At 42.5% G+C, this 17287-nt stretch overlaps 1 protein-coding gene across 2 annotated transcripts; it reads right to left on the minus strand.

Annotated features, from left to right (window-relative positions):
• Nucleotides 1-2469: 2469 nt before the first annotated feature.
• On the minus strand, nt 2470-13728 carry lmo4b (LIM domain only 4b). Of its 2 annotated transcripts, XM_034583402.1 has the most exons (5): nt 13091-13555; nt 11173-11413; nt 6716-6812; nt 5648-5803; nt 2470-3406 (listed from the first exon to the last, which is right to left on the minus strand). In XM_034583402.1, the coding sequence occupies exons 2-5, from the start codon at nt 11406-11408 to the stop codon at nt 3398-3400; spliced, it is 498 nt and encodes a 165-aa protein (XP_034439293.1). In that variant the 5' UTR covers nt 11409-11413; nt 13091-13555; the 3' UTR covers nt 2470-3397. The 2 variants fall into 2 exon arrangements, with proteins under 2 accessions (XP_034439293.1, XP_034439294.1); XM_034583403.1 differs by lacking the exon at nt 2470-3406 and having other exon boundaries at nt 5642-5803; nt 13091-13728.
• Nucleotides 13729-17287: the final 3559 nt, after the last annotated feature.

Here is a 17287-nt window from a genome sequence, read left to right on the forward strand (position 1 = left end):
GCCACATCAAAACAAATACTCACATATGGATTTTATACAAAATGGGTGGTTTATAAAAATATTTCCAGCAAATCTTTAAGTGAACAATTTGGATCTGTGCGCACACACGTGTACAGCTTATGTATATTAACGTGTGTGCGTGGATATGTGTGTTTGTGTGAGTAAACAGCTTAATGGAAGCAAGCGGATTTCATAATGGAAAAGGCTGATGTCAGCGTAGCACGAAACTGTGTTGTTCTGATGTGGATTAAATGGAGGTCACTTAAAAAAATCAAGCACAAAATCAACTTAAAGGATAATTCATTTTTAAATATCTGATACTCGGCAGCTTCTCTGGCCTGAGAGTCAATTAATAAGCAGGTGACAGTGGAATGCATGTTCTGGTTCTCTGGTTATCACCTCAGAAACATCAGCCACGGATGACAAATCATCCTAAAAGTCCTTAAATCGAATGCAACAGTTAAGCTGAATGGGGATGATGGTTTTGAAGCATTTTGCAGTCATCTGAGTATTAATGCTGACTGCATTTGATGACGTTTCAATAGCTATTCCCCCCAAATTCCAGTTTTAAGTCGTTTCGTTGAGCCTCCAGCCAAAGCTCCACTTGAATGTCACATGAAAGAGTAGAATTATCCCTTGAGATTGTTTTTATTTTTTTATTTTTATAAATCTGGCCGTATTGTTTTTATGCATTTGCAATGAGATTCAGCTCCTGGAGTGAGGTTGTAAAGTTCAGCACTAATGTTTCTCAGTGACATGTAGGGGGGTCCGGGGATGGATTTCAAAGAAAACAATATATTTGTATTGATTTAGTTTGTTAAAAATGCATTTATCCTCCAAACATTTCCTCTTTAATTTAATACAATTTTAAATGATTTGTTTTCCTTATGTTTGGTGCCACTGTTTTCCAAGCTGATGAGTCTGGTTTCGTGTTGTTTACTACTCCTCATCTGCATCAACTGTATGTAAGGCCAGAAATCTGCCTGTTGTATCTGGGTGTTTAACTGCATCTATTTTTAGCCATCATACAAATCAGCATCAGACCTTTTCCAACCATCTAAAAACACTACTAGAGTAAGAGGACCCTTGTCTTAACATGATCTTGAAATGTTTATCATATCTGGAGCAGGTTAGACTTGTTTAAGTCAGACTCAGGTCTGTTCAACAAAGTGCCTCAGCCACTACAACTACGTACAATACTCAGCCTCCAGACTTCTTACCAAATTATGATCATATTACACTCCACTCTGAAGTAAATAGTCATGTATATTTTAAAAACTGCTACAGGTCTAGAAATCCCATTTACTGAGCTGAGAACCGATTCGATTTCTCTCACTTTGTCCATTCGAAGCTTCCTGAAAACTTAGTCAGGTCAACACAAAGCATGTAGAAACTATATTTAGTCTGTTTACTTCCACCTGCCCGTCGACAAGAGCCACTGTCTAGATGTGACCACCTTCAAAACCTACCTATTTACTAATAAGAACTTTTGTATCATCTTTGGTTTCACTGTTCATCTCATTTGAATGTTTTCACGAGTTGAATTTCCTGTGTATGAAACATACAATATATATAAATACACTCAGAACCCTAGTTTGAACATTTAGGAATCTAAATGTGGAGGGCCTTGCTTTGGGAGATGGCCTCAGAGACTGACATGCAAAACAGACACGTTTCTCTGCAGATATGCAGCATTTTTTAAGCATTCAAATTCCGATTTAAAAGAGGTCTGTTTACTTTTTTGGCCTCTTTCCTCTTTCCTCTTTCGTCTGAGCTGATCTTTGCATGAAAGTCTTATCCCGTACAGCACCATTGTTTCAGCGACAGCAGCGGCTCATGAGGGGCCCCCCGACTCGGCAGATAAGCGCATCAGCCATTACCGGGTCCCTCCTTCAAACCTATTAGGTCTTGCAAGGACTTCAAACACCAATTTGTTCTGCAAATAGCCCATTCAATTTGTGGCTGCCAAAGAGAGACACCTCTCTCCCTCTCAGCAGTAATTGAATCTTCAAAGGGACATTTTCCTATATTTCTGTCAGGTATTAGAGTGATAAATAGAAAACGGTCATTTGAACAGAAAGAGAGGATACATGTTTATCCATTTTCAGTTAGACGCTCATCATGCGCCTCGATGATTGCGAGGGTGGAAATTGAATGGCGGCGCTGCAGGATCCTCAATAGAGGATTTTCAGTGGTGAGGCAAGTCACGCACTGATGAGGCCTTTCCTCATGAAAGATAAATTCTTGGGCACTTGGCTAATGGGATCTTGTAGTAATTATGTAATTCAGACATAAAGACGCCGCGGAAATGGTTCACTGGTAAAAACAAGGGACTCGACAACATTGTGACACTCATTTTCAATAGAGATGCAGTGTATGAAGTCTAATTCTCATCTCATATTAGCCAAATTTTAGCAAACAGCAACCTCGAGCACTGGTTCTGAAGCTTTACAATGAATTTACAGAGGCTTTTAAATCTTACATATTTTTATTAATTAAATACACCATACTGGAGCAAATGTCTCGGAAAATATCACAAATAAATTTCTCTTTCATTCAGCATTTATATGTTGGTGATGATCTCTACATTACTGACTATGAGCAAATTTCTTCAGTTTGCCACAGGTTCAGGTTTGAAGGGGAGGGGGGAACTGGAACCAAGTGTGCAGAGTTTGAATGTACTGTAGCCACGCCTGGACAACGACATTTACATGCATACTGTACATACATGGTAGTTATACAAATACACCTAGAGTGTTCATGATTTGTTTTCCACAAAAAGCCACAGATTTTTTTTTAAACCCCATCTTTTCTATACATATACCACCAAAGAAAACAAAAAAACATTCCCCTTTGACAACACTTAAAATATATAAAGTGAAAACACCATGTTGTTGGGAAATGAAGATAGAAAAGGAAGAGAGGAAAAATGAAAAGGTCCCGGTTTTCCCCACAATGTCTACAAATATGCAGAGTTGAAAAGCCTGCATCTCTTTAACCTCATTAGTCTTTTTTCTCCTTCCCTCACTTCAGTCACAACATCCTCCTGTGTGTTATTTAATTTTCTCTTCCCGAAGAGTCCCCTTGGAGTCTGATTCGTCTCCGGTCTTTTTTATTCCAAGGTCATGAAGTCCTCAGCATCCTGATTCAGGTGCGGTTAAGTGCAAGTATCCACCCATATTTGGGGAAAAGCCAAGTTTGAAGGCTGAGCGTTGGGGTGTGGGGTTGCAGAAATAAAAGTCAGGTTACTTGTAAGATGGGTAGAGGATTCCTTTTAGGGCAAAGGGCCTGGGAGCACAGCTAAAAGGCTGGGGTGTTGCTGATCCACGCTGTCTTGGGTGACAATGAGTAAGGGCTAAAATGAAGGCACACATCCTGCTTCCTGCACAGCTCCCGCTTAACACACCTGAATAGTGAGAGATAAAAAAATAAAACAATTAAAATTTCTGGGCTGTCATTAAGGGCGTCAGTTCACAAAATGCCATCAATGTTTCACTGTGATAAATCAACTTTCCACCAGCTTCACGGTTTAATTTATTGATCAGCCAGGCTTCGAAAAACCATCTGGTGTCCTATTTACTCTGCCTTAACTTAAAAGTGCATTCATGAAGCGACTCTCTATAATTAGAATCGCGCTCTAACATAACTGCAGGAGGTGATCCTGCGAAACAGAAAAATTCAGGGGAGTAAAGACAATTATCTGTCTGGGCTCCACCAGCATCCAACTTTTTCATCTTTCTTGTTTTTTGCTTTTTTTCCCTTCATGATTTTAAGGGCCGATTTACTTTTCCCTTCATCCCTCAAATCACTAGGAGGGCTTCAGTCTATTAGTAATTGCAAGCTCCTACTTGGGGGCTAATTAAAGTGACTGACGCTGGGAGGGTCTCACTCCCCTGGGTCAAAGCAGCTCTGTATGAGAGAGGTAATTTGTCTGTTCTGAACAAAGAGATTAGGAAGAAGCTGGGAAGAAAGCTTAATAAATGAGCATCAAATACCCTATGCCATGAACGCAGACAACACCAATTATGTCACAGCAAAACTGCACATAATCAAAACAATGGTCACTAGATAACCCCGTGTTTCTGTGACTGCTTCATTTTCTCCTCTGCTAAACCAGCCTCCACACTCACTTTATACATGAGGTACTGTATATTGATTTTGGGAGCCGCTATCCTACTGTAAGTCTGTGTTGTTTCAGGCCGTCCAACTTCTGCTCTTGCGCGAGACTGTTTGTGCGACGAAGTGCGTCAGCAGCGGGGTAATTCTCGTTATTTCACTCACAGAGATAACAAAAGCATCCTGAGACTGTTCCCACTGAGCGATGTGTCTCTGTTTATTTAATAATTCTCTCTCTGCTATAATTAAAGCACCAGGGCCAATATTCAGATTGCATTTTAGCATCAATAATTCAGCAGTTTTCACTACAATTGATGTTAGCGCATAAATAAACAATGAGGCCTCATATTTACTATGCCAGCCATGCTACAAGAGACATTGGGTTGGGGGGGTGGGAGTAAGGACTTAAACAGACATTTAAAATTAAGCTAGATAATGCAACAGCTTTCAATTTGAATGTGAGTAGCTCTAAGAGCTCTAAGAGCTGATTTGTAAAAGTGACAAGCCCTTAAAAGGCCCGTGACATGGAGGAAGGGAGGGTGGGGTGCAGGGGGGTGGGGGCTTAATGGAGTTCTACCTCTCTTCTACTCACAAAACCACTCAAGGTGAAATGCATGCTCCCAACAACATAATTCCTCTTTCAGTCAGACTCTGACACACTCCAAACACCTCCCATATCTCTCTGTGTGCTGTGTGTGCAGACAAGGTATCAATAAAGCTCCTTGTTGTGAGGCAAAAATGATTATATCTCCTGCGGGCAGAATGAAGCTATCCTGAAGAATGAAGTTATCCTTCGTATATGATTAGGCCTTCTGTTTTGCTTTCACTGGAGGCATCAAGATCAAATCAGGGGAAGCCATGGTGACAGCTTTCATGATATACTGGCTGCTGCAGCTTGCGGTCTGTGTTCAACCTCAGGTCCTGGATACATATTTTTGGCCTTGGGAGTAATAACTTAGCCCAGGTGATCCCAGTCTTGTTGATGGAGTAGTCAAATGCAGTTTTAAACACTCGCTATTAATGGCAACGTGTCAATTGGAAGTCTGGCTCGGGACAGAAGATAAATTTAAGATGAGTCAAAATATGTATCTGCTCACAACAAACTGAGCGTGAGGACAGCGCTACAAAAAAAATCATTTTCACATGTTTTGTGCTGACGGTTAATACAGATTTTCTGAGTGCATGTCCTCCAACAAGAATGATGGAAAAATCCATTGGCTGTCTAAAAATAAAATTCATCTCTGCTCTGTAAGATTTAATATCTGCTGCATGCCTTGCAGTGGAGTTGAATCGACGACATCAATATAAACAGGGTGAAAAATGTTGGCTTGAATATTACAGATGTTTTTCTTTTCCTGCAAATGACTCCAAGTGACTGATGACAAGCTTTTACTGACTTGTTCTTTACTTTGAAGTCACCAGGCTTCTGCCCAACAAACAACTAAGAACTGCGGAACACCCCCCCCCCTCCTGTCATGTTTCACCGGCGCAGAGAAAACAAGGGTACTGGGAAGAAGGTGGGGAGTCATACCTTCTGGTCGGGCAGTAGTGGGTTCGTCTGCAGTGAACTCAAATGGCCGTTGATGAGTGCTGTGGGTCTGTCGTGTTCACAGAACAGGCTGCCATTGATGTAGTGGAACCGGTCCCCCGGGACGAGCCGGTTCCGGCAGGTGGAACATGCGAAACACTGCGGGAGAGGGGGCAGGAGGAAAAGCAATGACAACCAGGACTGAGGACCACAAGGCACAGCTCAATCCCATTATGTAATAACACCTCAGAGCAAACGCTTGTGAAGGGATACAAACAGACATGTTCACATTTTTGTGCAGATGCTTGGTTAAAGATAAAAAATACTTAACAGCAATTTGTGGCTTTCCCTGATAAATAAAATGAAGATTTATCCTATAAATTGTCAAGAATTAATCAAAAAAAGCCTAAAAGAATTTACTGAAGTACAAAGTGACGCAATAAAATGTTTTGTTTTGTCAAACCAACAATTGAGAACGATGCAATATTTAATTTACTGTAATATAAACAGTGTTCCCACTAAGGTTTTTTTAGGGGGAGGAAGCCAATCCTTGAACATAGGTAGTCCGCATGTGTAGTAAACAGGCGGTCAGAGTGAATATCAGAGGATAAAAAACATGTCGCTAGTTCAGTCTTCCCCTTGAGCTACGCTGCAGAAACTTGCTTGCCTTCGCCGATGATTCCACTTCCTGTGTCTGACGTTTAACATTAACGGCACTCTGCTGAGTTTTGTCATTGTGACTTTACAACATTACAGCAGCAGCACTGATAAGTAAATGTAAAGGTAAGTAAAAATTAGCATTTCTCACATTACAGAAGATGAAGGGTAATGTCAAATTTAAGTGTATATCAGAATAGTTGTCAATTAAATATCTATCAATTAAGTGTTAGATAACTCAAATAATTGTTTCAGCCATGGAAGCAGTTAAATTATTTTCTTATCTGTTTTAGTTGCCAAGTATAATGATTTAAAATAAAAAAGAAAGAATAAAATAAGAAGTTAAACCGTGTGTAATGTTTTTATTTTTTACTTTCTTTGGCTCAGAGCTATTGATAGAGGACTGGTGCTTACCTTGAGATGGTACACGTTGCCCTGTGCCCTCATCACCAGTTCACTGGCTGGAATGGACTGGCCACAAGCGCTGCAAGCTCCGCTGTTTCCAAATAATCTGAGAGAAAGGGAAGAAAAACGAAAAAGAGCGAATGTTACAATAGAACCACTGTATGCATCTGCATAGATTTAGCCTTGTGTAATGGACTGTGGCATCCCCACTTTTGACTGCCGAGTATGTGACTGAATGAAAACTATATTTAGTGCCACGTTCACTATCTCCCAGCTCCATTTCTAAAGTGAAGGGAAAAACACACACGAGAGAAAGAGAGAGAGAAAATCGTCAGAGTATCAACAGAAAAATGAATCTTGCAGTACTCTGCTCTCCACAAGCATCTAGCACTGAAACTGCATATTACTTTGGGTGCACATTTTTTGCAACCTAATAATAACCTGGAACATAAGCAATCAGGACCTAAGAGGATTTGATTGTACATCCAGGTGGAGACATAGTGCTTTTGCCATTAGGACTCCTGTGAACACTCCGTCAGTGCCGTGTTTCCATTAGAAACCCGTAGCTACTCGGGTTGATATATAATGTGCATGGGTTAACCTTTTCAATCATGGTGTCAACACTTTAGATTTGCTTCTGCTCATCTCTTTCGTCCCTAACCTTCTCTCTCTCTCCCTCCCTCTCTCACTCTCTCTCTCCCTCTTGATAATGAAATGCTTGCTCCAGCTTCCCTTCTATCTTCCTTCTGAGTCCACAATTTAGATTACTTCATCTCGGTGAGCAGCAAACTGAATGAAATTTCGATTTGAGCAGAAAGTAATTTACTGGGATCTGGACCCATTTGTCATCATATCTCACCGGGTGTTTGCTCTATCACTGCACTTTTCCTAAGCAATCAAATAAGACCACGGCATCTGACATGCTCCGGAGAGAAGGGGAGAGAGGGAGAGAGGGATGGAAAAAGAAAGGGATAGGGGGGGATTGGTTAACACTGGTGTGTGTGCATCAGATAAAGTTGTTTGGCTAAAAAAAATTAACAAGAAAAAGAGGAAAGTGTTTTGAGATATTTTTAAGGGAATAAATGCTTCCACCATCCCCACCATAACCCTACAGTTGTTAGATATATTGACAAACAAACACGCCAGAGCTCTTTGCAAAGGGACACAGAAATGGCTTTCAATAAGACAGCCTCGGCAGAAGCAAATTTTGTCTTGGCATCATTTGGAAGGGCTCCATCAAAACTCAATTTCAGAAACTAATTAACTGGAGACTGTCGTCACAACACTGCCAATTCCCCGCTTTCACTGGGACAAACATGATAGTGGAAATGAACATATAGGCCCTGCTTTAAGACTCTCGTGCAATGTGTGTGGAGAAGCAAGACTTTGCTTCTCCTGCAAGGACATTTCTGCATATCAAAGTGGCCTCATTCGAAACTCAAACTTCACTCAAATTGTAAAAACATGTTCCTCTTGTTCACGTTGAATTTTTCACAACAGCCCTTTTTTGGTTAACCAGAGTGTGCAAGCTTTACCAGGTTGAGTATTTTTACCAGGGGATAGGCTCTTGATAGTTTTTGATTTAAGGAGCCAAAGCCTTTAGGTGCTCAATTAAGCAGCTATATCGGTTTGAACTTGGGCTCTAATGGCCTCTTCTGCCAGTGAACTACAGCACAGAGGTGAAGTAGACACCCCAGGTCAGTATAATTAAGGCCAAGGGACTCTTTAATTGCAATGACACATCTGGTTTCTGCTTTTCTCCTCCTAAAAAACAGAGCTTCTTACCATCTTTCTGGGGGATGGATTTATCTTGATTTATCTGTTGTCTTCCCCTTGTGGATGTGACTTTGCTACAACCAACGGTTTTGATTATATTAAATAACAAAACACAAAAACACATTTAGAGCTGTCTGTTGTCTATATAGGCAATGACTATTGGATTTCATTTCAGCACTGACTGCCAGGTGAAATATAGCATGGCTTGCTGCTAGGCTGTCTGGTAAATGCAGACCTCATTCACCAGGGCCTTAGAGTAGGGTAAAATTACCCCACAACAATGATTTCTGCAACACAGTCCATTAAAAATGCCTCTCTACATCAGCAGCCAAAGCACCTTAAAAGCACTAGGCCATATTGATACTGAAGCGGAGCTTTGCATAATGGCAAGAGCTGCATTAGAGAAAAGGGTGGAGGGGCCAGGGACAGGGTGGGGAGGGGCGGGGAGATTGCAAGGATGAGGGAGGGTGCGCATGGATCTGTGTTGTGCATGTGCATGTGTTTTAGGGGGAGGGGGATGAGGAGGTGTGGGTGTGTGCTGGGGTGGAGGGTGGTGGTGGCGGCTGCAGCAGCGGTGGGGGGGATCAGCCAAATTACACTTGGTTAATTCAGAGTAACAGATCTGGCCCCAAGTGAATTGAAGGCCTTGAATTAATTCTGTTATGACAAATCAAGATAAACGTTTCCCCTAAATTGCATGCGATTTAATTAATTTCTGAGATCCCAGTTTTTTCCTGGCCTAATAGTTCACATTCTCTTGTGCTGTCATAGTGCTTGAGTGGGCAGACTTCAAAGTGATATTAAATAACCAACTATTAGATTTACCTCACACGTTCTATTGGAAAAGTGCCATTTAATTACCTTGGCTTATTCAATTAAGGGGACAGCATTCTCCCTGAATCCAGCAGCCACAAGTAAATTAATTCTCCTCTACTAGCAGCCCACAGAAATAATATCACCTACAGCTTAGTACAACATGATCCCCACAGCAAAACGCAACTTTGGCTTTCAGTTTGACATGAAAGCTTTTGGTGGCAGCGCTGCATGAAAAACAAAGCTGGTGTTTGTCCTGCGATGTTTGTGAATACTCCTACTTGATTGATGGGAGATGGGTATCATCCCGGGCCAGGCATACATCCCATTATAGCCCTGATGTGATGCATGCTGACTTGCACTAAATCAGAGAAGCATTTTCATATCAGATGTATGAATGGAAGTTTGGGCTTACAGCAGAAAATGTATGACATACGAGCAGTTTAGCAAGTCTATTACAAAAATGAGTCTGCCCCTTTAAGATCAAGGGGAAAAAAACTGCAGCAAATGGCCTTCACAATAATCCTTCTTCTCTCTCTGTCTTTCTCTCTTGCTCTCTCTCAAAAGCCAATTTGGTTAATTAAATGTTTTGTTTGCAGTGTGGCTCTCATTCATTTCGGACACGTCATTGGGAGCGGATACAAGCCAGGGACCAGATCTCATTAGATAAAACCCATCAGGACTAAAGGAAATGGAGGGGGACTATAATTAAAGCATTTAATTGTGTAGACTCACTGTCAGATGTTTTTTCCCCCGCTCCTATCTTTATCTCTGCAGAGATCTCATGGTTCCATAATATGCGTTTTAGCTCTTCCACCAAGCATGCTCTCATTACAAGTGGAAAGGTGTATCCACATTTTCCCCTCTTCTAATTTTAATTATGTTACAGTCCCATTATGAATGAAGTACCCCATTGACTTCCTCATCCTTTTTATGAGGTGGGTGTGAGAGCGCGCAGGCACACTTTAGATTTTGAATTATCCGTGCATATTTAATAGCAGTGTCGCATGTTGACTGTAGCGCAGGTACATCTTTTAGATTACTCAAGTAAAAGAAATGAAGTGTGCCCGAAGTGAGATACAATAATTGACATGTATTTCAACATATACAAGCAAAAAACCTGAAGACATGAATGTGAACTGAATTGTTAAAGAATAATATTTGTTGATAAGAAAATTTTAAAAATCGATACAATTCTTTCCCCTCGGGGTGTAAACTGGGCCTTGTCCTGTCATCCTGCATTATGTCAGCACTAACCTGCGGTTGAGTCTGCCGCACCTACTACAATATTTAAAAAGCTTCTCTTTGCTAATTAACTTGGTCTTTTCTGTTAGGTTAAAAAAAGACTGAAAAAGAAAACCAACAGCGTACGCAATTCTGTAAAGCAAACAAATCCTGCACGACTCATTTTCTGTCCTTCAGTTGACCATGAACAGCAAAGACATGCAGATGGCCTCCCGAACAAGTCTTTTACTTTGTGCTCAGTCAACACGGCCGCGTGTTTGACCACTCTCAGGTAGACTTTAACCATTACTCCAATAAGCACTGATGATGCTAGAACAATGAGACACATGTTCCCAGGAAATACACCCAACCTGGCAGATTATTGCATGACCAGAAATTATCATTTTTAATTTAGCCCTGTTTGGTTTTACTTGATTTAATATTATTACTAAATATATTCCAGGACTTTTAAAAGTAAACGCATCTGGTTTCTGAGAAATGGAACTTTCTTAAAAATTCATGCACAATGTGACACGAGTTATCCCACTTATACTTGTAACATATGAACGGAAATCTCTTCAGATAATCTTCAGTAATAACATTCAATAAACTATCATTTGCTGTGTGCATGCATTCCGAGGTCTCAGTCTCACCTGATGTAGTCATTTCTACAAAGGATCATGCCACTTTTTGTATAGCACGACGTGCCGATTTCACCCAGCTGGGCCTGGCAGCAGGAGCACTTGAGGCATCGGCTGTGCCAGTAGCTGTCCATGGTGTAAAGGAGGAAGCGGTCTGCGATTTTCCCCCCACATCCTGCACACCGCTTCCAGGACAGAGAACCCGTGCCCACCGGCGGTGGCTGGCTGCTGCCTCCGGGATTCACCATTGTCCCTATAAACACAAACAGAGGAGATGATGAAGACGGTCCCAGTGATTGTGCATGTCACACCCAGAAGTCTGCTGTTCCGGATTTTACCCGCTATGTTTTGTTTGGTACACGGCGGGGTTAGGACCTGAGATGGGTCACAGGTAATGTGGAATCCCCATGTTAAAAAGGTAAATCATGTGAACCACACTCCACAAGTGAATTTGTCAATTATCAGATCTAAAATGTCAGCCCCTTGAACATCTTCTTGTGTCAGTGTGGTCTTTGAGCAGCTGCAGCCTGCAAATCATACCAAAGCTAAATAGCTGATCTCATTAGGGGAACAGTTCCGAGTTCTGTTGTGCTACAACTAACTAATCTGCCCTTGATCTCCGTCTCATCCCTGTGCCGTTGCCTTCACTGGTCCTCTCATGATGAATGTCTGTAAAGTGATAATACCAGGGGCCAGAGGAACAATTGTCCTGTGCAGGCTTTTGTTGAGCTGTCCGGAGAAATTCTAAACAGCATAATACTTTGCTGCACAACTCTATACTCTAATGCACTTTGAACAGCTGGGGAGGGGGCTGCTGTTGCTCAACACAAATGGAATGGGCTGAAACAGACACTTTGACATGTTGAGTTTACCAACACTTGATGCTCGCGGGGCCTTTTGACCCGAACAGCGAATATGATCTGCCTGGTGACGGTAAAACCAATATTTAACAGCGCCTTTAATAGGGACTCACACTGCAGCCGCGATTCACCACAGACCTGCTGTAATGATGTTAAGTGGTCTAATCTGATGAAATGCAAGGCGTTTGTTTCACCTGCAAAATTAATGTGGGCTCTTTTCAAATGTAATCCTCTCCAATTTGGTGAGGCAGACTACATGCCTGGATAAAGCCAAATCTTTGTGAAAGGCAGGTAGGCTAATTAGAGTTAGGGGGGGTGGGGGGGGGGGGGGGGGGGGTGGAGGCGGAGGGGGCTGGGTGGGAGGGGGGGTTGTACACACAGAAAAGCATTCAGTAAGCCCATTAGCGACGGTGGCTCTTAGGGGACAAACCATAGTGCTGATTAAATCTGAATCAAGAAGGCGACCTGAAAGTGACTCCCTGGATAAACAAGATCGTCAAGTTTCATTCAGGAGAGGAGTTTTTTTTTTTGTTTTGAGGGAAGGAGGGAACATGAGGGTGAGGAGAGGGGAGACAGGAGAGGAGTGAGAGAGGAGAGGAGAGGAGAGGAGAGAAGAGAAGAGAGAGAGAGAGAGAGAGAGGAGAGGGAGGAGAGGAGAGGGAGGGGGTGGCTTTTAACTTAAATGGGCTAACTCAAGTAATTACACGGGCAGGCAATTTGGGCGCAAGTCATGGAAATAGGAGAGAGGAGGGAGAGAGGGGTGGGGGGGTGGAGAAACATTATCAGGCTGCCATGTGCTAGAAGCTCCAGTGCGATGACTGCTGCTTCTTCACGGGAAAAGAGAGGAAATGTGGCATCACATTAGAGAACAGGGGATAAGAAGAAGAAGAAGAAGAAGAAGAAGAAGAAGAGGAGGGTTACATGGGCTACACATATGAGCGCTAGCATTCTTAGCATAAAGACACCAGTAGAACCGGGGAGGCTAGTTTCCAGCGAGAAGCGGCTATAATTAGAACAGAATAAAACACAGTTGCACAGGAGTCGCGGCTCTGACAGACACAAACACCCACCTCGCTGGAGTCTTCTCGGTGTAATGGCTGCAAAGTTGACCACTTGAGCGGGGCTCTCTCGGTGAATAAACAGGTAACAGCGGGAAAAAAGTGCAGGTAACAGCGGACACACTAGCGCGCGCGGTCGGCCTCCAGCTCCGCGCTCGCGTGTTCACTGGCAACACGCGCAGTAAAATGGAGTTATCAGATAGTATTTCCACTGGAGGGCTTTTTTTTTTTTTTTTTTTTTTTTTACTGCTTCACTGCTCTTGTCTTGAACAAAAGAAGTCCACCGCGGGACGTGCAGGCGCCACGACGTCCTCAAACAAGCACCGGGAAGTGTCGTGAAGAAGAAGAGGAAACGAGGCTGTGGCTGGCTGACCGTCCTCCGCTCCGCTCTGCTCCGGGTCCCGTTAGTCTCGCCGGCCGCTCCCGCTGCTCTGCTCCCCGCATGTGTCGCTGACAGGAACGAACCTCCAGCTGGAGAAAAGAGGAAAGAACACCCCCCTTTAGCCGCGTGACGAGGGCGCCGCCGCAGCCAATCGGCGCGCAGCCCATTTAGCAGGAATCTCGAGCGCGGCCAATCAGAGCGGCGGCGCTGTGGACTCGGACGCGCCGGAGGATGGATGGAGACGGAGGTGAGGAGACGGACCGGAGAGGTGAAGGAGAAGACTGTCGGAACAAGAAGGAAACAAAAACAAAAACACAGGGACTAAGATGATTTATGATCAACTCTTCTTTCACTCTTTACAACTTCCGGTGGTTAATGCTTGATTGAGTATCTCCTCTAGTCTTTACTGCTCATAAAAAGGGGAGTTATGGTCTGTGATTGCTGATATTCATCGTGGTATAAAGTGACGGATCGCTCCTTAGTTCTGCTTTCAATGGTCTCCTGTGAAACATGTATTAAATACAAGCTGCGTGGCAACATCCGCTTGGCCACAGTCACCTCACGTCTGAGTTCAATTAGATGACATTCAGTAACTACTTAGTTTACCGAGGATGACTGCAACCTCTGGGAAATATCAAGGCCTAATAGCTGCGTAGTGGCGCCATCGTCTGTCACTGGGAATAATCGCAGCGAGGCCCTTCCTGTCGTCTCCAACCTCATTAAGCCTCAGGTCATTGGTTTCAACACCTATTAAGGCTAATCTGCAAGACCTCGATTTGGCTGAGATCATTTAATTAATTCAGCCTTACAGTTTTATTTTTTTTCCCCACCATCATGTGCGACATCAAAGACAAGATAAGTTGGAAGCAACTGAAACAGATTTTTAATAAAAGCAATGTGGTGCTGACATGTTATTGTGCAGGATGCTGAAAGAGATGGGGATTCTTCTTTCATCATCAGCTTTAAGTAGAAAAAAGGCCTTGCAGTGTAAATGGTAAACGGTCTGTATTTATATATCCCTTTTCTAGTTTTGATGCACTCAAAGCTCTTAACAGTAACATTTTTACCATTCACCCATTCACACAGTGCATCACTTTCTCCATCACAAATCACTCATGTACTGTCGGCACATAGCTGTGAGGATCGATTTAGGGTTCAGTATACCACAGTATACCATGAAGGACACTTCAGCACGCACCAAGGGGAAGACTGGTTTCAACCCTGCCGAGCCGCTCTATCCCCCTGAGCCAGAGCCGCCCACTAGACACCTGTCCTTTGCAAAAATGGATAAACTAAACAATAAGTGTTGCTATTGGAGAAAAGTTGCTTTGGAAAAAAGTTGCTTGAGATTCACATTAGTTTGAGTGGTTTTACATGACAAAACAGCTTTATTATAAGATGCCTCTGGCTCCATTAGAAAGACATCAGATGTGTAAAGATGATCTTTTTCTTGACTTTAATTGTTTAATTATTCCTGCAGCTCCAAAGAGACTGTGCTGCATCGAGCTGATTTCCCTTTGGCAAAGCCAATGCTACTCCACCTTGGTTTGAGTCACATTCTCCTGACACACTCATCAAGTCGCTCACTCGCTAGAACAAAAACACCACAGAAGATGGCGAAGAATATCTTTCCACCAAGGAATGATTAATTGATATAAATGATTAAAACAGAGGGAAATTATGAAATGAATTTGAAAGGGGGCCTCACAGGAAAAGCTTTGTTTGTTCCAGGCCTATTTTAATGAGCTTTTCATAAATGGGCAGTAGTTGAAGTGAAGAGGAGGAGGAGGTTGAGGGGTCAGGGAGATTTGGGGGGTTGGATGGTGTGTGTGGGTGTGTGTGTGTGTGTGTGTGTGTGTGTGTGTGTGGGGGGGGGGTGTTCCCTCAGAAATTGATCATCTCTTTTCTCCGCTGAGATCTTTCAAGTCCTATATGGCAGTTTCCAAGCAGCTGTATAATGAAGCAGACCAGATAAAAAACACACACACACATCGGCACACAACAATATGACGGCACACTATTTCTGTGTTTAAACAGGGACAAGAGAGCGTCAGATGTGGCTCGCAGCGTTGATACTCCCCACAGGGGTGATCTCACCGAGATGAAAAGGAGACCACGGTGCTTCATAATGAAGCTTCTTATCCTGTGGGATAGCAAGAGAGCCACATTCAGCATGGCGGTTAACTTCAGATTGGGATTCACTCGGTGTTTTATTCTATTAACATGACATGAGCCACAGAGAGGCCACTTTCAATCTGCAAGTTTACACACCACAGGCAATCTCCTAACTAAATAACCGGCGGGTCACCACAACATTCTCTCACAGTCATCTCATAAGATCACATTGGATTGTTTACCACAGATACGAGTGGCCTTGTCCTGAGTATGTGATATAGCATCACACTCGCTTTACTGCGTGTGTGTGTGTGTGTGTGTGAGAGTGTGTGTGTGTGTGTGTGTGTGTGTGTGTGTCTTTTGGAGAGAATGATAGTTGAGCCAACTGATGAGGGAAGATCAGAGTTCAGATAGAGATGTAGTCGATCAACAGATAGAGAGGACCACTCCATGACTGCATGAAGTATGGCGGACTCTGCTGAAAGATCTAGAAATGAAATCTGCTAAATGAGCAAATGGCTACGTGCATGAAAACACATTAAAGAAATAGTTTGATACTTGGGAAATGGTGCTTAATCCCTGTTTTGATGAGAATTAGGACGTTTTCAAACCTGAAAGTCCCAGCCAAGCTTCAAATGTTTGTTAAACTGTTTAAATTTGATCCAGTTAGTTTTGAGGTAGCAGAGTAAAGACTTTTGTATGATATATGACAGGGTGGCTGACATATGACACATGGGCTGTGTCTACCTATACTTGACATTGATTGGTTTAAAGACGTGTGTGTGTCCATTCAGCTATTAGTTACTGACCTTTTTGAATAAAATGCATAGAAAAAAGTATTTTCATTTGAATAGAGAAAATGACTAAAACAGTTCACTTCCTTAATTTCGTTGTCCGTGTAATATGGTATTACTACCAGCAAAATAACTTTCCTCTTCATTGACTGCAAGCAATCTTGCGAGCTGCTTCTACTTCTCTGTCTTCTTCTACTGTTTGATGCTTTCTCACCTGAAATTGGTCCGAAGGTCTGAACTATCCAAAAAAGTGACAAACTAAGTTTTGTTCCGACTAAATTGATACCCCGTTCATGTTTGTAGGGTAAAGATGAAGCTAACCCCAGCTGTCAGTTATCTTAGCCAGGCATACAGACGGGACAAAGTCGGGAACAGCAGTATTAGTTTTGTGCTTGTGTGTTGAGTCTCATGCAGGAGAGTTTATTTGATCAATACACACAAAAAAACTATTACAGCATATCATTTGTACTGATTTTTATCTTTGGAGATAGGTAGATTCATTGACTTTTGGACCGAGCCAGGCTAGTGGTTTTCAGTCGGTAAACTATGCTAAGCTAGCCAGCAGCCGGATGTCGCTTCATATTTACTATACACTGATGAGAGGTATCAATTCATTTATCGAACTCTCAGCAAGAAAGCATTTTTCTATAAAATATTGCTAATAAGTTTGATGCAAAATACACCAACCACAACCAACTTTTTCCATTTTTTGTTTTTTCTGGTGTGTGGATGCTCCAAAAGCACATTCCATTCAGTCGGCCTACTCTGCAAATAAAAAACTCCATTTCATGTTTATGGGAGACTACAGTCATGCAATGTGTAACTGAAATGGCATGAAAATAAGCACATTCAGAACGACTAAATTAGTGTAATCAAACCCTTCAATCTGAGTTCAAGGCTGTGTTGCAAGGCTGTTGT

This window comes from Hippoglossus hippoglossus, chromosome 4 (assembly GCF_009819705.1).
Source record: "Hippoglossus hippoglossus isolate fHipHip1 chromosome 4, fHipHip1.pri, whole genome shotgun sequence".
Classification (NCBI taxonomy): domain Eukaryota; kingdom Metazoa; phylum Chordata; class Actinopteri; order Pleuronectiformes; family Pleuronectidae; genus Hippoglossus; species Hippoglossus hippoglossus.

Excerpts from the sequence above, each read along its gene's own strand:
- lmo4b (XM_034583402.1), bottom strand. The coding sequence starts at position 11,408 with ATGGTGAATCCCGGAGGCAGCAGCCAGCCACCGCCGGTGGGCACGGGT. Across the intron at positions 6,813-11,172 it reads TGTAGAAATGACTACATCAG|ATTATTTGGAAACAGCGGAG; the intron begins GTGAGACTGAGA and ends CCTTTCTCTCAG. Across the intron at positions 5,804-6,715 it reads GCAACGTGTACCATCTCAAG|TGTTTCGCATGTTCCACCTG; the intron begins GTAAGCACCAGT and ends CCTCTCCCGCAG.